Source organism: Mirounga leonina, unplaced genomic scaffold (assembly GCF_011800145.1).
Source record: "Mirounga leonina isolate KUSES-001 unplaced genomic scaffold, KU_Mleo_1.0 Mir_174, whole genome shotgun sequence".
NCBI classification, from domain to species: Eukaryota; Metazoa; Chordata; class Mammalia; order Carnivora; family Phocidae; genus Mirounga; species Mirounga leonina.
Window position 1 is genome coordinate 73,253,216 of NW_023270451.1, and position 24,750 is coordinate 73,277,965.

At 41.0% G+C, this 24,750-nt stretch overlaps 1 protein-coding gene and 1 pseudogene across 2 annotated transcripts in view; both read left to right on the forward strand.

Moving 5' to 3' along the window:
- The window catches only part of LOC118020571, a 1,119-nt pseudogene extending 711 nt beyond the window's left edge, over positions 1–408 (forward strand).
- Positions 409–11,512: 11,104 nt separating this feature from the next.
- The window catches only part of NUP205 (nucleoporin 205), an 81,520-nt gene continuing 68,282 nt past the window's right edge, over positions 11,513–24,750 (forward strand). For both annotated transcript variants that reach the window (XR_004682116.1, XM_035021171.1), the window contains exons 1-6: positions 11,513–11,561; positions 18,851–18,993; positions 20,533–20,704; positions 22,728–22,872; positions 23,252–23,411; positions 23,881–24,109. Coding sequence is in view for 1 of the 2 variants with exons in the window: in XM_035021171.1 (XP_034877062.1) it covers positions 11,534–11,561; positions 18,851–18,993; positions 20,533–20,704; positions 22,728–22,872; positions 23,252–23,411; positions 23,881–24,109 (877 nt within the window). In the remaining variant the exon portion in view is untranslated. The remainder of the gene's footprint in view (positions 11,562–18,850; positions 18,994–20,532; positions 20,705–22,727; positions 22,873–23,251; positions 23,412–23,880; positions 24,110–24,750) is intronic.

The window sequence follows — 24,750 nt, forward strand, 5'->3', positions numbered from 1 at the left end:
TTTCTTTCTTTCTTTCTTTCTTTCTTTCTTTCTTTCTTTCTTTCTTTTTTTTAAGATTTTATTTATTTATTTGAGAGAGAGAATGAGAGACAGAGAGCATGAGAGGGAGGAGGGTCAGAGGGAGAAGCAGACTCCCCGCTGAGCAGGGAGCCCGATGCGGGACTCGATCCCGGGACTCCAGGATCATGACCTGAGCCGAAGGCCGTCGCCTAACCAACTGAGCCACCCAGGCGCCCCATGGACGACTTTCCACCCAAGAACTTGTGGCCTGAAGCCACGCTCCAGCATTCTCTAGTCCGCTTGGAAGAAGAGAGCTCCCGCTTGGAAGCCTTGGCTTTGGGCGGTTCTTGTGTCGTACTCTTTGACCTCACGCTGCTCGGGGCTTTCCCGCGTGCAGCGGTTCGGTAAAGCGGCTTGGAAACGCCAGAGGGTCACGTTCAAGAACAAATAACAGGCGAGCTTGTGGAGGGAGGTGTTGGCAGTCGGGGGCACCTCTATCACTGAAGATTCATCGAGCCCAGTAAGCAGTTATTCATTGGATTTCTTTAGAGCAGTGTGAAAATGATAATGTTTTATATAGGAAGATGCCGTGCCTTGATAGTCGAATATATTCAAGGAGACTTATCTTCCCAAAGTAGTTTGTCCCCCTAAATAAGCTTTCTCAGAGGGTGAAGTGTCTGGCAATTGTTTTTTTAAGGTTTGATCAAAAAACCTATTTAGTTTGCATTGGACTTCTGGGATCCTATGTGCACTCGTGATGCTAAGTCAACCTTTGTAAGTGAAAGAAATGTGCATGTCTGGATGTTTTACCATCTCATTCTTTTTGATACTCAGTCTGGTGGATGAGTCTGTCTTATGCGGGTTGTCACTGGTATCAGCCTTTCTTTGGAGCTTATTTGAACTCTTGAGCAATGTAACAGATTTAATGTGAAAACAGCTTGTTAAAAAAAAAGTTTACCTTGCAAATTCACAGTTCTTACATTCAGCTGTCCGTTGAGCCAGGTACTTCAGCTAGTTGCTGAAAGTTAGCTGGAGAGGAAGTTGGTCTCCACTCTCATACTCCTTAATGAGTTTCATTAAGCAATTAATTTGCCAAATAATTAATCTGAGAGCAAAATTAATCATGATTATAAGCGAAAACAGTGATTACACTGTTGCATGAAATGGTCATTTGCAAGAAATCCTGTCTTAGTCCGTTCAGGCTGTCACAGCAAAATATGATAGACTGAGTGACTCACAAACAGCCAAAATTTATTTCGGAGTTCTGGAGGTTAGAAGTCCAAGATCAGGGTGCCGGCATGGTCAGGTGAGGGCCCTCTTCCAGGTTGCACACTTTTCATTGCATCTTCATCTTGTGGAAGGAGGGTGCTAGCTCTCTGGAGCCTCTTTTATAAGAGCATTAATCTCATTCACCTCCTAATTCATCACATTGGGAATTAGGATTTCAGTATATGAATCTGGGGGAAAACAAACATTAAGACCGTAGGAAATCCTAAGAGACAGAGTACAAATGTGTTCTAGAAATTAGAAGACCAAGTCCAATCCAGAGACCAGAGTGTGTCCCAATCTCATCAAGAGGTTGCCAATTGAATTAATTCTGGGGGAAAAAAATGAACAACAAAGCAAAGCAAACATTTGTTAACGGAAACAGTGGTCTTGGGAAAAGAAGAGCAAAAGACCTAGATTTGTGACTGCCAGTGTCCTGTGGAGAGAGGACCTGGGCTAGCCTATCCAAAGATTTGTTTCATCATTACAAGCTCAATTTCATTAACAGATATAAAGCTATGTAGGTTTTCTATTTTAGAAACTTTTGTCTGTGAGGGAAAATTGACCACTTCATTTGTGTTGTCAAATATATTGGCATGAAGTAATTCATAGTATTTCCTCGCTTTTTAAAATTTTTTAAACTTACTTAATTTATTTTTTAGAGTGTGTGAGTGTGCGCGTGAGCGCACAAGCAAGGCGGAAGGGGCAGAGGGAGAGAGAGAGAATCTTAAACAGGCTCCAAGCCAGTGCAGAGCCCAACCTGGGGCTTGATCTCAGAACCCTGAGATCATGGCCTGAGCTGAAATCAAGAGTCAGATGCTTAACCGACTCAACCACCCAGGCACCCCAACCTTGCTATCTTTTAAATGCATGTAGCATCTGACGTGACACTTCCTCCTTCTCAATATTGACAATTTGTGTTTTTCTCCCTTTTTTTCTTGATCAATCAAACTAAAGATTCATCAATTTTCTTTCTCCAAAGAACGAACGGTTGAGTTCATTGGCTTTCTCTTTCTTTTTCCATTTTCTATTTGATTGATTTCCACTTATTTATTGTTTTCTCCTTCCCCATACATTTAATTAGCTTTGCTTTTCCAAGAGACATAATTTGCATTCAATTTGAAATATTTTCTAATATTGCTTATGGTTTTTTTCTTCGAGCCTTCTTGATACTCTTTCTCTCTCAATCTAACTCTGCCTTGTATACTGACTTTTTTCTCCTGTACAGTGAGTCATTAAACAAATATCTATTGATCATCCACCATGGGGTATTACATACTGTTCTAGGTACTTAATGACATAGAACTGTATACCTAAAAATGGTTAATTTTAGGTTAGGTATATTTTATCACAATAAAAAATAATGAGTACCCAGCATTGTTCTAGGTACTATAAAGATGTAATTTTAGAGAAACCAAGTTGCAACAATATTTCAATGCTGGATAGTACTTTTTTTTTTTTCTTAAATTACATTTAAAAAATGATTACCTTGCCTTGCAGTTGTCACATTTGTGGCTGGAGATTGAAATCTTAAAATCACAGTAAATTCAACTCTGATTTCCTGCAGCCACATCAATTTTCTATATAATTTTAAAAGCATTTACTGTTATTACTACTTATGTGCTTATTAAATGTGTAATTTAATATGTATAGGGTTGTGTAACATGGTTGAGTTAATACTACTGTGGGAGCCTCATTAATAGAATTCAATGATGCTAAACTATTATTAGTACTGCATTCATACATCTTTATCAGACACTCTTATTCCATGGCTCCTTTTTCTTTTCTCTAATCCCCATACTTTACCGTCATTACTCTTTAGTCTGATCATCCTTATTACAGCAGAATGTCTTTTAAGTGTTTCATGTTAAATTCATATGTTATTTCATTGAATCTTCACAGCTTTCTTTTTTTTTTTTTTAAAGATTTTATTTATTTATTTGAGAGTGAGAGAATGAGAGACAGAGAGCATGAGAGGGAGGAGGGTCAGAGGGAGAAGCAGACTCCCCGCTGAGCAGGGAGCCCGATGCGGGACTCGATCCTGGGACTCCAGGATCATGACCTGAGCCGAAGGCAGTCGCTTAACCGACTGAGCCACCCAGGCGCCCTCTTCACAGCTTTCTAAGGAAAGCATTTCCTTTTTTTTTTTTTTTTAAAGATTTTATTTATTTATTTGACAGAGACACAGTGGGAGAGGGAGAAGCAGGCCTCTAGCTGAGCAGGGAGCCTAATGTGGTGCTCGGATCCCAGGACCCTGGGACCATGACCCGAGCTGAAGGCAGACCCTTAACGACTGAGCCACCCAGGAGCCCCGCATTTCTTTTTTTTTTTTTTTTATTTGACAGAGAGAGAGAGATCACAAGCAGGCAGACAGGCAGGCAGAGGGAGAGGGAGAAGCAGGCTTCCTGCTGAGCCAGGAGCCTGGTGTGGGGCTCTATCCCAGGACCCCGGGATCATGACCTGAGCTCAAGGCAGACCCTTAAGAGCCTGAGCCACCCAGGTGCTCGTAAGGAAAGCATTTCTATTTTACTAGATGAGGAATCTCAGACTGAGAGAGGTTGAATAACTTGCTCACTCTCCCATAGCAAGTCACGGGCAAAGTAGAAATCCAGATTCCAGGCAACCTGCCTTAAAAGTCTCTTCTCGGGGCCCCTGGGTGGCTCAGTCGTTAAACGTCTGCCTTCTGCTCAGGTCATGATCCCAGGTTCCTGGGATCGAGCCCCGCATCGGGCTCCCTGCTCCGCGGGGAGCCAGCTTCTCCCTCTCCCACTCTCCCTGCTTGTGTTCCCTCTCTTGCTGTGTCTCTCTCTGTCAAATAAATTTAAAAAAAGATCTTTGGAAAAAAAAACACTTAAAAAAAATAAATAAAAGTCTCTTCTCCACTCTGCCAGCCCGCTATACCTTACATTGTGTATCAGTCTCTTCCTGAATCTCAACGGTTCCTGAAGTGCGAAGAAAGTCCCTAAGCCAAACTGAAGCAGAGAAATGACCCCTACACAGCAGCTTCATGTAAATCTGGAATTTTTCTTAAAGTCTCTTTAATCTAATTTATCTAGTTTGCATTTGTCTGCACTAGGGAATATTTCCCATTGTCCTTTGTTTCCGGGTTTACATCACGCCCTGAACAGTGCGGTAGTTTATTTCAATTAATGGTTTCTTGTTCCTTGTGCATGGTTTCTCTTGGAGTGTTCTTCCGATGGGATGAATGCTGTGCTCTGTCATCACCCTCTGACCGAATTCTGCTTTCCTCAGTAACTCCCCACTATCCTTCACACACTCGTGCCCTGTGAATTTCCAGAGTACAATCCAGACTCCTGATCAGGTTAAAAACAAAAAAACAAAAAAACTTTACCACCAGCACTTTTCCACTACTCCTCATTTTCCTGTTCTGTGTCAGGCACCTTCTGTCGGGACCAAGTTCCCACACATAGCAATATGAAAACCTCTCAAGGCGATTAGCTGGAGCTGATTAGCTCCTTAGCTGGAGCCCTGGTGTTCTTCAGAAGAGGAAATGTGGAGTACCCTGTCCCCTCAGGTCTGTGCTGGTAGTCCATACATCATGGAAAGAGGGTCCTGGCTTTCTTATCCTAGAGTATTCAGGGGCTTGTGAGAGAGGTGGTGGTTTGTGAAGCTGTCTTCAAGAGGTCCACAATATAGTCTGGCAATGAGTAGAAGACAGTGGCGTGACCTTTCCTCACCCTTAGTCACTCAGCAAACATTTGTTGGGTACCTGTTGATACCTCTACTCCTCTGTGTGGAGCTTTCAGTCCAGAGGGACAGACGGAAAGAGAGAGAGAGAGTCGGGGGAGGGGCGGAGGGAGAGGAAGAGAGACAAGCCGACTCCCTGCTGTGGGGCTTGATCCCAGGACCCTGCGATCATGACCTGAGCCAAAGGCAGATGCTTCAGTTTAAGCGACTAAACTACCCAGGCCCTCCTACAGGAGGGCATTTAATCTAGCCTCAGGTAAGGGTGGGGTGGGGGAAGGTGATTTCCTGAGAAGACCGACCAGAAGGGGCTAGAGAAGAGAGTGCCAACAAAGATTCAGGGGGAAGGAAGATGTGATACAGTAGCTGGAGGGAATACCCCATGAAGAAAAGGGCTGCTCTGATAAAGGGTCTTGGGGAGCTAGAGGGGCTGAGAATGTGTATCTTAGTAGCTACAGTAGTCACTGAGGAAGAGCCTATGGGAGGAGATGTGAGATTAAACTGAAGAGGCCTGTAGGAGCCAGATCAGGAACAGCCTTGTAGGCCATTCTAAGAATTGCACTTCGCCTCAGGCCGGTGACAAGGATGTGGGGGTGACTGGGGAGAGGATGAAGTGATCCCTCTGGTTATGGTGTGGGATGTGAGTTGGAAAGAAGAGACCAGAGGCAGGAAGACCAGTTAGGAGGCTATTAGGATGATGCAGCCTACGAAGGGGAAGCTCTTCTAACAAACCTATTTGATGCATTGCGGTTGTGCATCTCTAGGGAAAAATCTAGGGCTAATTTGTTTCCTAGTCCACCAGAGGCCACCAGCACTCCCAGGCCAGTGGTTCTGCAACTGCAAACTTAACTGGCCACTGGCTGGGGTCAATGCATACACATAGCCATGAATCTGTCATGCCTTGGGGTCCTCCACTGGGCAGGATGTGGAAAATCATAGAACTGGAAACTCATCTGAATTCTTTTTTTTTTTTTAAGATTTTATTTATTTATTTGACACAGAGAGAGAGCGGGAGCAGGAACACAAGCAGGGGGAGTGGGAGAGGGAGAAGCAGGCCTCCCGCTGAGCAGGGAGCCCGATGCGGAGCCCGATGCGGAGCCCGATGCGGGGCCCGATGCGGGGCCCGATGCGGAGCCCGATGCGGGGCTCGATGCGGGGCTTGATGCGGGGCTTGATCCCAGGACACTGGGATCATGACCTGAGCCAAAGGCAGATGCTTAAGGACTGAGCCACTCAGGCGCCCCTGAAAACTCATCTGAGTTCTTAAGCCTTGTCCAGAGAAGGTGTTGCAGCTCAGTAAATACTAAACTTAGGACTTTGTCACTTTTTCATTGGTCTATTCCCCCGTTTCCTATCCCATACACTTTCAGGATCCTCCAAAATCCTATCACCTGTGTGCTACCTCCATCGTGTAATTTTACCTAATTTTCATTTCCCAGACTCCAAATAAGAAATAACTGTCCTTATTTTAAGATCTCAAAGCACTTTGTGTATACATTTAAAACTCAACTAGTAGGGGCAGTGAGGCAAGTTACAAATAATGGATCAATCTGATTGGGGCAGTCCTACCCCTGACCCCAGAGAAACCACACATTGTTTAACTGCTGCATGCTTCCACATTTGCAGTACACTTTTTAAAAAGATTTTTTTATTTATTTGATGGGGGGAGGGAGAGGGAGAAGCAGATTTCCCGCTGAGCCAGGAACCTGAAGCAGGGCTCCATCCCAGGACCCTGGGATCATGACCTGAGCTGAAGGCAGACGCTTAAACAGACTGAGGCACCCAGGCGCCCCTGCAGTACACTTTATTTTTTTTAAGGTTTTATTTTTTTAAGTAATCTCTACACCCAACGTGGGGGGTCAAACTCACAACCCTGAGATCAAGAGTCTTATGTTCTACCGACCAAGCCAGCCAGGCGCCCCTGCAGTGCACTTTTGGCTAAACTAGTTTTAAGTAATTTACTATACCTCCATTTAGCACTTATTTTGCCTTAGAAACAATTGATTTTTATTTAACAAACATTCATATAGCACATTCTAAGCACTTTACAAAAAGCTTCTTTTTTTTTTTAAGATTTTTTAAATTTATTCATTGGAGAGAGAGACACACACACATAGAGAGAGCACAAGCAGAGGGAGAGGCAGAGGGAGAAGCAGATTCCCCGCTGAGCTGGGAGCCCAGACGTGGGGCTCAATCCCATGACCCCCGGACCATGACCTGAGCCTAAGACAGACGCTTAACCATCTGAGCCACCCAGGCGTGCCTACAAAAAGTTTCTTAAAAATTCTTCTGTGAAGGTACTAATATTATCATCCCCATTTAGAGATGTGGAAACTGATTCACCAAGGAGGGTTTCACAGCTAAAAGAATTTGAGCCCAGGAAGCCAAGCTCTAGGGTCTGAACCGTCAACCACAATCATATGTTCCATCTCTCTTTCTTTCAGTGGATCATGGAAGCACCAAGCTCTGCAAACTGTTTTTTCTGAATTGTACTTGCAAGCCAGAGATGTGGCAGGAGCAGGGAACTTAAATATAAGAAGACAGAGTTGCTGTTGGAGTGAATCAGTTTTTTTGTTTGTTTCTTTGTTTGTTTTGGGGGGGAGGGGCAGAGGGAGAGGGAGGGAGAGAATCTTAAGCAAGCTCCATTCCCAGTATGTGGGTCTCGATCTCACAACCCTGAGATCATGACCTGAGCCGAAATCAAGAGTCGGACGCTTCACCGACTGAGCCATCCAGATGCCCCAAAGCAGTTGTTTTTTGAGCATAACAAACCACAAAACTGTAGCTTAAAACACTAGGTGTTCACTTGCTCACGATTTTGCAATTTGGGCTGGGCTTACATACCCAATTGCAGTCAACTGGTGGCTCTGCTAGGCCTGGAGGATCCAAGATGGCCTTATTCATATCTGACATCTTAGCTGGGATAATAGGAACAGCTGGAGGCTGGCTAGGCTTCTCTCCTCATGGTCTTTCATCTTCAAAGAGGCAAGCTCAGATCTCCTCATGTGATGTTCAGGGCGCCAAAAGAGGAAAAGCAGAAGCAGCACTGCCTCTTCAGTCCTTGGAACTTGCCCAACATCATTTCCACTGCATTTTTTTGGCCCAAGCAAGTCATAAGGCCCACCCAGATTCAGTGTGGCATATGATTACACACTAGCTTGAATTCAGGGATGTGTGATTCATTGGGGGCCTTTTAATAACAGTCTACCACAAGAAGCTAACAGTTTTAGTGGAGAGACAGTCATCACAGTATGTAGGGCTGTAATAGGGATGGCTAAGAGTACAATAGGGATGTAGGGAAAGAATCCCCTGAATTAGTTGGAGTAATCAAAGATACCATCAGGGAGGCAGCATTAACACAGGCCCTCAGACTTGGAAGATGGGTTATATTTGGGAGGTTGATTTCGTGGGTGGTCAATAGGCTAGGGAAGGGATGGAAGGGCATTCCAGGCATATAGAAAAACAGGTGCAAAGACATTCATTCATACACAGTACAAGAAAGTATGTTGTACTTGGGGAATAGAAAATAGCTCAGAAAGATCAGCAAAAAGATATGACTGCGTGAGAAGAGTGAGGGTGAGGAGGTTGAAGAAGGAGGCTGAACCAGATCAGGAAGTGGCATGAGTTCCTTGCTAAGAAGTTTTCAAATATTACTTTTGGGTGAGAGCTCATTGATGAATTTTGATCAGGGCAAGTACAGGATCTGATTTGTGTATTTGGAAATCACTTTGGGAGGGTACCTGGGTGGCTCAGTCTGTTAAGCATCCTACTTGTGATTTCGGCTCAAGTCATGATCTCATGGGTCATGGGATGGAGCCCTGCATGGGGAGTCTGCTTGAGATTCTCTCCCTTGGCCTCTCCCCCAACTCGTACACATGCATGTGCGCATGTGCTCTCTCTCTCAGATAAGTAAATAAATCCTAAAAAAAAAAAAGAAAAATGACTTTGGGGTCCATGAGAGGAGGATGAGATGGAAATCAAGAAGACCTATGAGAGGCTATTGCAAAATACAAGTTAAAAGAAGCTTGACCTGAAGAGAACAATGACATAGGGAACAGAGCAAAGAAAAAGGGTTCCAGAAATATCTATGAGATAGAATGAGTAGGATTTGGCTGTTGAAGGAAGCATATAGAATGACTCCCAGATTTCTGACTTTGGCAATTGGGTGGATACAGGTGGCAGAATTTTAGGAGGAAAGTGCTATTATTTATTTATTTATTTATTTATTTGACAGAGAGAGACGCAGCAAGAGAGGGAACACAAACAAGGGGAGTGGGAGAGGGAGAAGCAGGCTTCCTGACGAGCAGGGAGCCTGATGTGGGGCTCGATCCCAGGACCCTGGGATCATGACCCGAGCCGAAGGCAGATGCTTAACCAACCGAGCCACCCAGGCACCCCGGAAAGTGCTAATTTAAGTTTGGGGTTAATTAATTAAGTGATTCTGAGATGACTGTGTGATGATCAATAGACATGTGGAGTAGACATGCTGGATATGCAAATCTGAAGCCCAGGAGAAAGGACTGGACTAGAGATTCAAATAGAGAATTCATCAGCAAACAGGGGGTAATAGGAAGCAGTAAGATTTCCTAGAGAAAGCAAGTAGAATGAATAAATAGAGACCCAAAGGAAAGACCTACATTTAATGGGTGAGAGGAGGAAGAGAAGTCATACAGGAAACTTAAGAACTAGAAAACCAACAAGGATGGTGCACCACAAGTCAAGGGGGAAAAGAATTTCTAAGAAATTCAGAAAAGTGCTGATGGGGTTGACAATTGGTCATTAGTGACCATCCTGAGAGCAGTTTTAAGGGAGTTGTGATGGCAATATCTCAATTGCTATGGATTGAGGAACCTGTGAAAGAATCCTTGTAAATGTGATGGATGAGGGAGAGTGGCAGGAAGTTTAAGTGTTCCTTCATAGAAAGCAAAGTGATCTGCTGAGAGGGAAGTGTGTGGGCCTGCAGGGGTGGAGGGAAGGAGGGTTTGTAATAGTTGTCCTCCTGAGAAAGAAAATCTTTAAATGCCACTCTCTGCCAAGTTTCTGCTCAATATTTTTCTCCCTTTCATGCTAAACTTCAGGAAATGTTGCTTTGCCTTTTCATTTTCTCTTCCCCTTCACTCCTTAAAACCACTTTCATGGTAGTCTGGCATTTGTGTCTATAAAACAATGACTTTCAAAAAAAATCTCCAAAGACTTCTGTGTTCCACCTAATGTACATTGTGTCACTCAATACTGTTTGTTCAAAAGAATGAACATGCCTGCTCTGATTGTGTCTAAATTATGTAATTCTGATTTCCAACAATGAAGTAGAAATATAAACTCTTATCTCCTCCCAACCTCAGTGGAATGTTGGAGTTGATAAATTGAGATTGTAAGGCACAGGGAACATCTCTGAGATAAGTAGCTGTAATTAACATCATTTTCCTAATAGGGTTGTTTTAGGGATTAAATGAGACAACATAATAATTATTGCATTGTCCAATAATGTCAAATTTGTAATGAACATCTGGCATATGATAGTAAATGGTAATGACTCTTTATATTTTAGTTTGAAAATTAGCAAACTAAAATTTAGTAACTAAAAAAAGAAGATCCAGCTATTTGGGGGCCCTGGGTTGCTCAGTCAGTTAAGGGTCTGCCTTTGGCTGGGGTCATGATCTCCAGGTCCTGGGATCAAGCCCCATGTTGGTTCTGCTCAGCCTGGTGTTGCCTTCCCCTTCTCCCTCTGCTCCCCCCCCCCCCCACTCATGCTTTCTCTCTCTCTCTTTCAAATAAATAAATCTAAAAAAAAAAAAAAAAAAAAAAATCCAGCTATTTGGGGGTGCTTAGGTAGAAAAATATTAGGTATTTATGAGATGATATGTCTGGATATTTCTTCAAAATAATCTCCCCTGGAGTTTAGGGGTGGAGTACAGGAATTGGCCATGTGATTGAAGCTGAGCATTCATTATTCTACTTTTGTATACATATGAAAGTGTCATAATAAAAAGTTATGATTTGTTTCACTTTGATTTGTTTCAATCTATGCAACTATGTTGACGCAACACACTTGGTATATTGAAATGTAATGAAAACTTAGTTTATAACTGATAAATGGCTTTTTAGGATTTATATACCTTACACCCCACTCCACTCCTCAAAGAGAGGAATGCAAGGAAGGTTTAATTTGACATGGAGATAATGACTTCAATTTATTTATGGCTTTTATAATATCATAAATAGCCATAATTTCAATAATTAGTCTCGTTGTCTTATCGTTCCCCTGAACTTCACTCATCATTAAATAGAAACTACAAGGCCCAGAATGCACTGCACGACTAACGTCATATCGAGGACCTCGCATCTCCTTGCTGGTTGCCCTTGCCTAATTTGAATGAGAATATCGCGGCGAAAATTGACATCTGTGCCTACGGCAGATTTTCAAGTCTTTGTCTGCCTGAGTCAGTCGAGAGTGCCATTCCGAGACAGGGTGGGACCTTTCCGTTCAGGCATGGCTTCGGGCAGCCTCATCCTTTTCTGGGGCTTCCGTGCGACAGGAGGGCTCCGTTAGTGCGCCTCCAAGATGGCGACGCTGTTGGCGGTAAATTCGGGTAAGGGCGGCCGGGGCAGAAAGGAAACAGTCGGGCAGGGCGATGGTTGGTTCTTTAGGGAGAGACCCGGACTGTGAGGCTCCTCGCAGTCCAGGCCTTCACTTCTGTATCGTGCTTGCTTTTCCCTAGCTCTGGGCCTAGAGTCCCACCCCTCCCCAGTTTGAATGGCGCGCGTCGGCGCTGCAGCTCTAGCCCTGGAGTTGGGGTGGAGGCACGGAGGCTTGGTCCCCTGGAACCGGGCGTGCAGTCTCTTGCAGCCAGGGGCTGAGCTTGGTCCCTTCAACTCCCCACCCCAGGATGTGTCTTTGGCCCGGATTTCGTCAAGATACACAAGTCTCCGGCAGTGAGGCCAGAGGACCCGAGATAATTTTTAGCTACAAGCGTAGGCTGAAAACTCGCACCTCAGAGTAGGTAGCGCAGTCCCTTATGGATTTTGGGCGCTCTTGTAGGAAGCGAATATCTTTGATTATGAAGCCTGCAACCTGGAAGGTGGCTGGGGAGGCGGTGCCACTGGCTCAGCCGATGACTCTTGAGCTCTGCGCATGTGGCGCGTCCCTGTATACTCTGCCTTTGGAGTGGTAGATCTTCCGGGCAGGGTAGAACCAAGAAGGTAGTTGAAGGACTCTAGAGGATTTGGGGTGGGTTCTCTTTTGGTGATTCTCAACCTTGGGCGGTACCGTTCCCAGAGGCTTTTGAAAGAGTGGGTGCATTTTGATTGTCACAATTCCTGGCGCCTAATGGGCGGGGCAAAGATGCCAAAAGTCCTGCACAGGGCAGAATGGTCTCGAAAACGGAGTATTCCTGCTCAGAATGAGGTGCGGTTAGCTTCTTAGATTCAATTTAAAGAGCATGTCTGTGTGGTAAATGTTAGTAGAGAATCTCACTCAAGAGTAATATTTACTGGGCAATTTTTTCCCCCCTTTTTCTTTTGTAGTCTTTTTTGGGGGGGGGTTGGGGGGTGGGAGTGCTGGTTCTGCTTTCCACAGGACTCATATTCTTGTAAAGTTGCTAAATCTGAATTTTGCAAATCAACCCATTTCAGGAACACTCACAAATTATTTTATAATGATGAAGGATTATGTTTATTGAGCATCTGGTATGTCCCAGGCATTGGACTAAGTGTTGTACTTGCATTATCTCATTTAATCCCCTTTGTACACCTATGGAGTAGCTGCTGTTAAGTACCCCAGTCTACAGATTGGGAAATAAAGGCTTAGGGTAGTTAAGTAACATCCCCAAGTTTATACACCTAATGATTGTAAACCAGTCTTAGGTGCTTAAACTACTTAAGCACAACCTAATTCGTTTTATTACATCAAATTTTCATATATATGAATGCTGCTCATGAAGTTATGTTCTAAATATTTCTGTCCTCGTCTCCTACCCAGATATAATCTTAAAAACAAGGCTTGCATATTATATGTGTGGTTATATACTGTTCTTTAGTACATATCCCAAGTTACTATCATTAAACATAAATCATTGAAGGAACAAGGAAAGGGAGTTACCAACAACTGCAAAGAGTATACATTGTATAATAAGGCCTTGTGACAGGAGTGTTTAATTAATAACATAGAAAGGAAACATTTTTCACAGCTGAGTCAGGAGAATATATGTATATTTAATTAAACATCCTAGGGTAGCAGCCCAAAGGACCATAGATGGATGAGTGGATAAACAAAATGTAGTATATACATACAGTGGGATATTATTTGGCCTTAGGAAGGAAATCCTGTCATATGCTACAACATAGATGGACCTTGAGGACATTGTGCTAAGTGAAGTAAGCCAGTCAGAAAAAGATAAATACTGAATGATTCCACTTATATTTGATACCTAAAGTAGTCAAACTCAGAAACAAAGAATGTTGGTTGCGTGAGGGAAGGGAGAAATGGAGAGTTGTTCAGTGAATGGGTACAGAGTTTCCATTGTGCAAGATGAAAAAGTTCTGGACATCTGTTGTGCAACAATGTGAATGCACTTAACATTACTGAACTCTACACTTAACAATGTTTAAGATAGCAAATTCTGTGTTGTTGTTTTTACCACAATTCAAACAAATAAACAAACAAACATCTTATAGTTGTGGACAGGGAAAAATAGAGGTTGTAGATTCTAAGACCTTTGCTTGAGTTTCAGCTGCGTGATTTACTGGTATTGTGACCTGTATCATTCCAGCCGAGTAGACCTACAGGCTTGTTAGTAAGCAACCATTGACAGTGGTTAGCAGGCTTTCTGTGGCAGTCTTGTCACCCCTGTCCTGTTCACAGTAGTCTTGTCACCCCTGTCCTCTTCACCCCTGTCCTGAAAAGACTGTTTCAGACTTTTTCCACAACTCCTCAAAACTTTAACTTGTAACTGATCCCTCAGCCTCCTAGTCATAGAGAAGAATAAGAGCCAGTAGGCATGCACTCTCTTTTTTCACCCTAAAAACTTTAAACCTACATGTATCTATACTCTTTTTAACCAGTTTCCCTGTGTCTAAGTTAAATCCCACCCTTTATGCCCTCCTCCCACCCTTTATGCCCTTCTCCCTACTATCCCCTCCCTCTCCTATATTCACCTCTCTCTTTTCTTTCCACTAACCTCCCCTTTTGATCTTGATCTCATGTCCCAGTTACTATCCTTTTGCTTCTCTTCACAGTCAAACCTTTCAAAAGATTTGTCAGTATACACTGGTACCATTTCCATACCTTTTCTTGCTCTACCCACTCTAGTCTCTTCCCATCCTCTTAAACAGCTTTCAGTAAGGTAAATGTGCTTTTCTATTTCATTAAGTACCTCAGACTTTAAAAATCTTTATCTTGTTTGATCTTTTAGGGCAAAGACCAAAATCTTTAATATGGGTTAGGGAGCCCTGCTTGCTATGCCAGTTGCCTCCTTACCAAACCCTTATTTCCTGTACTCTAGCGCTCTTGGCTTTTTCAGTTCTTTAAGAGGGCAGTGTTCCCTCTTCCCATGGGAACCCTTGTGCTGTCCTCTCTTCCTGGATGTATGTTCTCCCCTCCTCCCTTCAGTTAACTCCATTCTTGATCCTTCAGACTTCAACTAATGATCACTTCCTCAAGGAATCCTTCTCTTCCCTGACCTCCTTGACTTGGTTGTATTCCCCGATTCTGTAATCTCTTGCCCTGGGTACCTCTCCTTCATAGCACTTGTCAAGTTGGATATTACCCTTACGTCTGACTATATAATTACTGTGTTTTGTCACTGCACTGTAAGCTCACCAGTACCGAGTACATGATAAATGAGTGAATGAATGTGATTTGCTGGAGGTATTCCTAAACATTAAAGAAAATATATTTCTCAAATGAGATCACTTATGTTAAAACATATTTAGTAATTTGGAAGAATTTATAGCCTTTTTTCATTTGTAATCACAGAAAGATATTTATGAAAATTAGCCAACCAATGAAAACTCTTTGTTGCAATTAACTATGTGTTGTGTTGATGTTAATAATAGACTAAGGATACCAGGATACATGGGGTTTTTGGTAGATTTTTGACCAGTTACTGGATGCCTCTCAGCTTCATAAAAGGGGGGGAAATAGAATTTTTCTCTATAACTCATTCAGCTTATAATGCTAAGTATGTTTAATACAAAGAAATTTATTGGTTCTTCAGAGGTTCTGTTGTATATTGTTACTTTTATTTATTTTTTTAAAGATTTATTTATTTTTATTTGAGAGTGTGCATGCCTGTGGGGGGGCGGGGGGAGGGGTAGAGGGAGAGAGAGAATCCCAAGCCGACTCCGTGCTGAGTGCGGAGGTGCACTCAGGGCTCAGTCCCTCGGTTCTGAGATCCTGACCTGAGCTGAAATCAAGAGTTGGACGATTAACCAACTGAGCCACCCAGGTGCCTCAATATATTGTTACTGTTAAAGAAGAGAATTTACTTTTGTCAGCTCTTTCTCAGAATTTTTAAATACCTGTGTAAGGCAAGTTTCAGATTTGCCTAGAAGTTGTTTGATACCTTTCTTTCTTTTTTCTTTTTAAGATTCTCTACACCCAGTGTATGGCTTGAACTCATAACTCTGACATCAAGAGTCACATGCTGTACCGACTGAGCCAGCCAGGCTCCCCTTGATACCTTTCTTTTGTACCCTGTGCCAGTCAGTTGCTAGTTCGGGCTCTTTTCTACTAACAGGCCTTTTCTTGTCATTTTACTGCCCTCATCCTCCTTTAGGTTCTATCACCGTATTAGCGGCTTACTTAACCTGTCATCCTAGGTTCCTGACACTTCTGTGGTTCTATTTAGTCCAGCAACCACACCATTGCCCTATAGTACCAATTTCATTTTGTCATCTACTACTTGAGACTTTCCTATTTACTAATAGGAAAAATTCCATCTTGGCCTGGAATCCAGGACTCAAACCTGCTCTATCCTTTGCAGTTAGAGAAGGCCAAGAAAATGATCTCTAGGGAAATTAGCTAGTTAGCATCCAACCAGTACCTCACTGGCAATCAGCAGGATCTAGGGGTTAGGTTCTCATTTTGGCGGGCTCTTAGTATATCCAGAGTTGATTGGATCCTAGCAATTGATTTTCTTTAATGAGACTCAAAAGACAGATAGGTAAACCAGTATTTCAATTTATTGATCTTTAATGGGAAGTATATCTGCACTGGTACTCATGTTGGTTTTTTTTACTCTAGAAATTTATATGACAAGCTATATTTTTTACTCAGAAAATTGGCAAGAATGAAAGAAAAGCAGGGAGTAGACTGCTGTTTATGTGAGGTCTAGACCTGCTGATTCCCATCTCCCACATCCCCACACCAAAGACCTATAGCTTCCTGCCCTGATCTTCAGATTAGGTTAGACTAGGTTCTCCCTTTTATATGTTCTCCTAGCACTCTGTACTTCTCCATTGTCTTTTATTATATTGGTAATTATTTTCTGAATTCTATGTTTAATGACTTTCTCTGTGTCAATCTCTAAGTTCTGTGAGGACTGGGATCCTGTTTGTCTTGCTTGGTCAATAGTCCCTGGCACATAGAAAGCCCTCAGTAAATACTTGTTGAGTGAATAAATGATCTGGTTTGACTAGTTTAGTCTGTCCTCTCCCAGCACATTCCCCCTTAAAAAATTTTTCCCAGTGCATTGCCTTTTTCTGACAGCATTATTCATAGGACAATGAACATTTAACACATTTAATTAGGTTACATTATCATGCCATCTTACTGCACTGGTAGGTTTATTTTTTCTTCTTTTTTTTTTTTCTTCTTAGAGAGATAGTGTACACATGAGAGGGGGGACAGGAGGGAGGGGCAGGGAGAGGGAGAGAGAGAGTCTCAAGTAGACTCCATGCTCAGCAGAGTGTGCCCTGCCTGCCCTGGTAGGTTTCTTTGGATTTGTGTTTTCTCAGATAGCAGTTAAGCATGTTTACACACCACCCTTAACAGTTTAGGCTGTAGATAAGTTCCAAGTTTCTGGAATGACTGATTGGTATTTTTTGTTTGTTTGTTTTTTGTTTTTTTAAAGATTTTATTTATTTATTTGACAGAGAGAGAGCACAAGTAGGCAGAGCGGCAGCAGAGGGAGAGGGAGAAGCAGATTCCCCGCTGAGCAGGGAGCCCTTTGCGGGGCTCGATCCCAGACCCCGGGATCATGACCTGAGCCGAAGGCAGATGCTTAACCGACCAAGCCACCCTGGCACCTAGACTGATTGGTTTTGACTAGTTTCCCTTTCAGAGTCTTTATAAACACATATCGGTACCATATTTGATTGTTTGCAAACAAACTTGGGTCTTCAGGGAGTGTTATTCAAACAGTGGGTCTAAAATAAATATAGTGAATTTATATAGTGAATAAAATAGTGAACAGGATACAAAATCTTGGAGTGCATTGATACAATGAATGAATATTAGTACTTTATATACAACTTTTCAGTTTTGCATATAAGTGGGTACTAAATTGAGATACAGAATATTTCTTACCGTGGGTTATAGTCAAAAAAGTTTGGAAGTCACAACTCTTTTAACATCACTATGGCTCTTTGAATTCTCTTTTACACTTTCACACCTGTCTTTGAGCCTTAGCTCCCACTTTCCCTTGGCTGCTCTTTGTCACCCAGATTTTCCCCAAATTGCTGCACAGGTGTAGTCATCCCTTAGAAATTCTTGACCATCGTTTTGTCTTTTGAAATCCTTATTTATTTTTTGTGGCAACAATCATGTTCCCTTTTTTGTATTGTTACTAAAATTTTTCACTGAAGTATGCTTTGTCTCCAAAACTTGATGTGAGTTTTTAAAGACCAGATTGTTTCTCTTATCCTCTGTAATATTTTATTGTTAAGGGCTTAAAACATTTTTAGATAAGTGAATTTGGCTGAGTTTAGTTGAATTTGCCTAGGTATGTCTAGATGTGATCTTAATTTCTTCACTTAATAGATATGTCAGAAATACCTGTATTTATCCCAAACATTTTCGTTTTCCAAGTATTATGTATAGAGACAATGTAGTTTAGCAGTTAAGGCACATTCTGATGAGAAACTGCCTGGGTTCATGACTCACCTATCCAGTGTGGCCTTGGGTGAGTTTCTTGACCTCTCTGCCTCAGTTTCCGTATCTATAAAATGGAGGAAGACATAGTGCTGACCTCATAGTGTTCTGAAATAAAATAATATGTGTGAAGAGCTTAGAACCATAGCAAAAGCTCAGTATTACTTACTGTTATTACTTTTACAAATCAAAATGTGATCCTTTTTATATAAATTTATAGAAGTGTTCCATATTTCTATGTTGATTTTTAATAGCTAGTGTCCCAGCCACAATAAAGTGCTTTTTTTCAGCTGCTAAGTTTTACAAAATCTAATCTTTTGCCCCTGCTCCTGCTTTTATTTGGATGGTGGGGAGGATAGGAAGCACCTACATTTACTGAGTGCCTGCAGTATGCCAGGCACTGTCTTGTGTCTCACCTGGTTTATATCATTGAATCAATCCAACCCTATGATATAGATGATTTCTCTATTACTTATGCACAGAAACTGAAGTTTAAGAGGTTATTTCCTTGCTCCATGTCACACATCTAAAAAAGTGGCAAAACCATGGCAGATATTCCAGTTTAAAGTTAGGATTTACTTTATGTTATATTAAGTAAAATAATGTTTTTATTGTTGCTTGAGAAACCTGATATGTATGCTTTTATATTAATGTTTGGTTTGTAGGTATAACCCTGTATATTTTGAAGTAGGTATGGTGAGCATGACTGAAATGTGTGGACAGTAACCTAATGTTGTTTTCCACACGTGTGTTTTATCTGATGCTTGTTTTGTTTGTTTTTTCTTGAAGCTGCCAGCCTCTGGGGTCCTTACAAAGACATTTGGCAAACAGTGGGAAATGCCCTTTGGAGAAGACAACCTGAAGCTGTCCACCTTCTTGACATGATTTTGAAGAAACACAAACCTGACTTCATCTCATTGTTCAGAAACCCAGTAGGAAATTTTCTTTTTTGCTTCTTGGATATGTTTTTTTTTTTTTTTTTTTTTTAAGATTAGAGAGCAACTACGTTTTTAATGCATGTGAATGAAATATACTACTTGTCCTAGTCCTTGACTCAAGTTTTCTTTACGAGTGTAATTTTTCCTAGAAGCAGTTATTACCTTTCTGTTCTCCACAGATGCTAATACTGTAATCTCTAGCCAGGAGATATCTTAGTAATATTTGAATGTGATGTAGAAGATTTAGTATATTACAGAAATACGAGCCTCCTTGGAATTTCTGACCGATAGTTAATATATCTAAGCTCAGTAAGATTGATTATTTTGTTTATTTCCAGGTACATTTTCAACATTTTAACTCTTCATAATGTTATGTAAGTTGTATTAGCTGAACTAATTTATTCTTGCGTGTCATTAATCACTGCATCTTGAAATCCTTTTCAACCAGGAATTGAGTACTTCAGTGGAGGGAATTTATATTTGGAAATTCCTTTTCTTGCTGTTTGATAATTTTCTCTTATAGACTAACAAGACTATCTAAGAACTGTTTGTCTTACCAGAAATGGCCTTTTGCTTTTTAGCTTTTTTATTTTTATTTTTTTCCCTTGCTGTCTTTAGTAGAAAGAGCTGTAGCCTGGGAGCCAGTTGAGCTGAGTTCCAGTCTTGGCTCTACCACTAGAGTTGTATGTGCACAGGGATGTCACCTGACTTATCTGGGCATTAGCTTTTCCATCTGTTTGGTTTTTTTTTTGTTTCAAAGATTTAATTTTTTTATAGAGAGAGAGAGAGCGAGCGAGTAAGCAGGAGCAGGAGGGGCAGAAGGAGGGGGAGAGAGAATCTGAAGTAGATCCACACTAAGGGTGGAGCGCAGTGCAGAGCTTGATCTCATGACCCTGAGATTGCAACCTGAGCCGAAACTAAGAGTTGGACGCTTAACTGACTGCCTCACCCAGGCGCCCGCTTTTCCATCTGCTAATAGTAGAGTTGGATTAAATGACCGATGTGGCTTTTTATAAAATGTAAATTTCTGAAATTTTATGATCCATCAAGTAATTCTATACTGTATGTCATTTGTTAAATATTTGAATCAAGTAAGACTTTTGTGAATAAGACTGCATTTTACATAATATATTAACAAACTATCCTTAGTCCTCCTAACTGATTCAACAATTCATATATCCATTTGTTATTTCCCACTTGCAGGCCTTGTGTTTTTATTTATGAAATATATAATTAGAAACGTTCCTTACAAATTTGAAAAATAGTGTACTGTTTTGTGTGCTTTCTCAACATTTTGTATTTCAGAGTTTAGCAGAAGCAGTTATTGAGAAGATAGTAACAGCATAAGTGTTGAAGGTAATAGGAAGTGTCATGTCATAAAGGTCTAATTGTAGATTGTCTGATAAGCAGTACTTCTTCCATCATGTTAGCTGTCTGCCTTATCATGAATTAACTTCTCTAGGTAATAATTTAAGACCTTGTCTCCAGTATACTATTTTCATTCCATGATTTTATTTATTTTTACCATTGTAGCCAAAAAATGTCCAACAACACGAGAAGGTTCAGAAAGCCAGTACAGAGGGAGTCGCTATCCAGGGTCAACAGGGAACCCGACTTCTTCCTGAACAGCTCATTAAAGAGGCCTTTATCCTTAGTGACCTTTTTGATATTGGAGAATTGGCAGCTGTTGAGCTTCTCCTTGCTGGTAGGTTGACATTTAAGTGAATCTGTGGTAAGATAGTACAGAATTATAAAGTCATTCCCTCAGTGTTTAAAGGGTTGTATCATTCAGATTCCAAAGTAGTTTAGTTGAAATACCATACTCAAAATATCTCCTTCTGTTTATCTTTGATTAATGGGAGGGCTTTAGTGATTGGAATTGTTAAAGGTAATTTAACTGTTTTAAAATAGGCTTTTACATGGTAATTTACTAGCAAAGAATCATTGGCAGCATCTCACAAATTTTATAGCACAAAGAATTTATTGTCATGTAATGAGTAAGAAAGTAAGTTCACCGCTTTTTTGGAGTTCTTTTTGAGGAGGTGATTCAGATAATAGGTTAGAAATAAGATAATTTTAGTAATACTGAGTATGAGGAAGAAAATAAAACTATGTGATATAGAGAGATGGGGGCTTTTAGGGGGCAACTCTAAATAGGATACTTAAGGAAGGCTTCTCTGGGACATTTGACCTGAGACCTGCATGATGACAAGGTGCCAGAGTTGTTGGAGAAGGGTGACCCAGGCAGAGCAAACAGCAAGTGCTTGAGGTGAGGCCAGAGGCACACTAAAGAATAATGAGACCATGGGTAAAAAGATGCAGGCACCTCACAAAGATGGGGGAGGGCGAGGGAAGTTAAGGAAGAGAGCAGGAATCTGAGTATATTTAGTCTTGCAGGCAAAGAAAATTACTTGGATTTTATTTTGCAATGGGAAGTTGCTGACAGGGGCATTAAGCAGAATAGTTACATATAAAGAGAGAGAGTGTGCACGCGAGTTTGGGGAGGGGCAGACAGAGGGAGAGACTCTCAAGCAGACTCCGCACTGAGCACGGAGCCCCACGAGAGGCTTGATCCCATGATCCATGAGATCACGACCTGAACCAAAACCTGAGTTGGGCACTTAACTGACTGAGCCGCCCAGGTGCCCCAAGAAAGTCTCCTATGTTTAAAGATATCACGTGGCTTCCAAAATCCTTTTTGACCTAAGGCTGCATTAAAAGAAGTATAATACTGAGAAGTAGGAAGGTAGTTTTCCCACTCTATTGCGGAAATGTTAACTGGATAGGCTTTGAGTTTTTAGTTTAACTCAGAACTTGCATTTAACAAACATTTATTTTATTTTTATCATGGGCCAGGCACTGTGGTAAGACTCCAGGGATAGAAACACGAACAAAACTTCAACTAGTGTAAAGGAGCTCATAGTCTAGTAATTGAGAAAAATATGGAGACAGGTAATTATACATTAAAGTGCATTAATGCCAGTTTATGCAAGATTTAGTGATGGTCCAGAGGCAAGGGGATTAAAGTGACCTCAGGGTGTACAGAGAAGTCTTCACAAAGCTCATGAGGCCTGAACTAGGTGTTGAAATATGAGTAGGCACATGTCACATGGAATAGGTGTGCACTCAGGAGGACAAAAGGCGTCCAGGTACGAGGAATGGCCTGTGCAGAGGTGTGAGCCGCAAGATGAATTTGGGGACAGGAGAGAGTGGAGTGATTGGACTTTGGGGAGAAGACAACCAGCCTTAGGAAATTAAACCAAAACTAAAAAAAAAACAAAAGTGGAACTTATTCAAAGGAGAGCAGTTGAAAGGGCGACTGAACTAGAAATATAGGAATTGGGTTATTTACTTTTCAGAGAAAACTCTAGGGGAAGAAACTTCTAAACATTTGAAAGACTTCATGTGAAAGAGGGGGAAATGGGCATTAAATATTATTAGACTCTGGACCGCAGTGAGACCAGCATCTGGAAATCGTGGATAAAGGTGAGGTTGAGAGTTTGGGAAATGGTGAGTTCCATGTGAGTGCTGGTGTTCCAGCACAAATTGGATGGCCTCTTGAGGATGTGGGAGGAGGAAAACAGCAGATGGGTGTTTCGAGTAGAGGACCAGAGGACCCCTTGAACCCTGAGATTCTGTGATTTCTTTGAACTGAACATTGGTATAGTAATTTTTTGTCTCCTCCTAAACACATATTTACTAAATTATTTCTCAACTCCCCTATCTAGGAGAGCACCAACAGCCACATTTTCCTGGTCTCACCAGAGGATTAGTAGCTGTTCTTTTATACTGGGATGGAAAACGGTGCATTGCAAACTCCCTGAAAGCCTTGATACAGTCCAGACGAGGAAAAACATGGACCCTCGAACTCAGGTCTGTTTGCTTCTTTGGATTTCAGGGCGTTTTTGGAAATTACTTGTCGAATTGTTATTTTAATTATTAGAAATAACAAAAATTTCTCCTTTTAGTATGTATAATTTAAGTAAAATATGTAACATAACTGAGTATTCTGCAAAGAATGACAAATTAAAGCTGCTTTGTTTTGTTTACAAATAAAAAATAATTATTTATGGTTAGAAGTTTATTGACGCCTAATTACCTAGCAAGGATGAAAAGAGCTGAGTTACAATTCATCCTGTTTTTTTTTCCAGTAATGAAACATTATTGTCAAGACCACTTGCTGTATCTGTATGATGAAGTGTAGACGTGACTGTTCATTGTAACTTTCTCCATTGATTTCTTTTCATTACAGTCCAGAGCTGGTTTCCATGACAACCCGCTTTACAGAGGAGCTGATGGAGCAAGGATTGACTTATAAAGTCCTTACTCTGGTGTCACAGATTGATGTGAACAATGAGTTTGAGAAACTACAGCGGGAGAGAGGTTTGGGCAGTGAAAAACACCGAAAAGAGGCAAGGGTTCAATGAGATCAGTTCATGGGTCGTCTGTGTCGTTTCTCAGGCAGAAAAGTCATGGCATTTAGAACATTCTAACGCAGGCATAGGAAAATTGCTAATGTCCATTGAAATGTATAGGCATCTCTATCCAAAATTGACTTTCAGTTGTTTTCACTTCTTTCTAGTCACTTATGTGCTTTTGTAGCTCTTTTTCTGGAATGAACTCTTGAAGGAATTACATGAAGTTCCAAGGAATTAATGTAAGTTCCAAGCTCCTTCATTACATAAAGGAGCTTGGAACTTAAAATGAGGAATTAACAGTAGGGTTTGTTTAGAATTCTAGAGGTGAGATTTTAGGGTTACTTGTGGATTCAGATAGATTTATTTAGTTAGTTAGCTTTGTAAAAGGTGGTTTACTTTTTGGAATAAGACGAGGCTTCACTGTGATTTATGTATACTGATAATCATACATTTTTATCTCTAGGTTTCTGATCTCATCAAGGAGTGCAGGCAGTCTCTGGCAGAAAGCCTTTTTGCCTGGGCTTGTCAGTCACCTTTAGGCAAAGATGACACTCTGCTTCTTATTGGACATTTGGAAAAAGTGACAGTTGAGGCTAATGGCTCGTTGGATGCCGTGAATCTGGCTCTTCTTATGGCTCTTCTGTACTGCTTTGATATCAGTTTTGTAGAACAAAGCACAGAGGAAAGAGATGGTATTGAATTTTATACCTATTAATGTCTTTATTTAAAAAAATCAGATTAAATTTTGGAGGTTACACCTAAGAAGGGCAATATTTTAACTACTAAAATAAAAAATTGTATATTTTATTCTTGTATTTTTTTCCTGTGTGTGTAATTCATCAATATTTGAATATTTAGATAAAGATCACCTTTTAAAAATATGTACCCTGTTAGATATCTCTATTGTCCTTTTCGATTTTGGAATAGGAAAGTGGTAAAAGTTATGTAATACATGTTCATGAGTTCTGCATGCACAATCAATTGCTTGTTTCTTTATATTAATTATTCACATTTCAAACCTTTCACGAAAACATTCTAAGGGAGGATAACTATCATTTTTAGTAATATATTCTCTCTAATTTATATTTTCTCTGAAGTAGGTAATATTTTTACTTGGTAACCTCATACACTACTGCTTAGAAATGAGGATCTCAAAAATGATTCCCGAAGATTATTGGAAGATTATTGCCTTTTAACAGCATAGATATTTATACTTACTTGAACAGTTAGTTATCCTCTGTCCACTTTTTTTTTATTATGTTATTTATTTATTTTTTTTAAAGATTTTATTTTTATTTATTTGAGAGCGAGAGAATGAGAGACAGAGAGCATG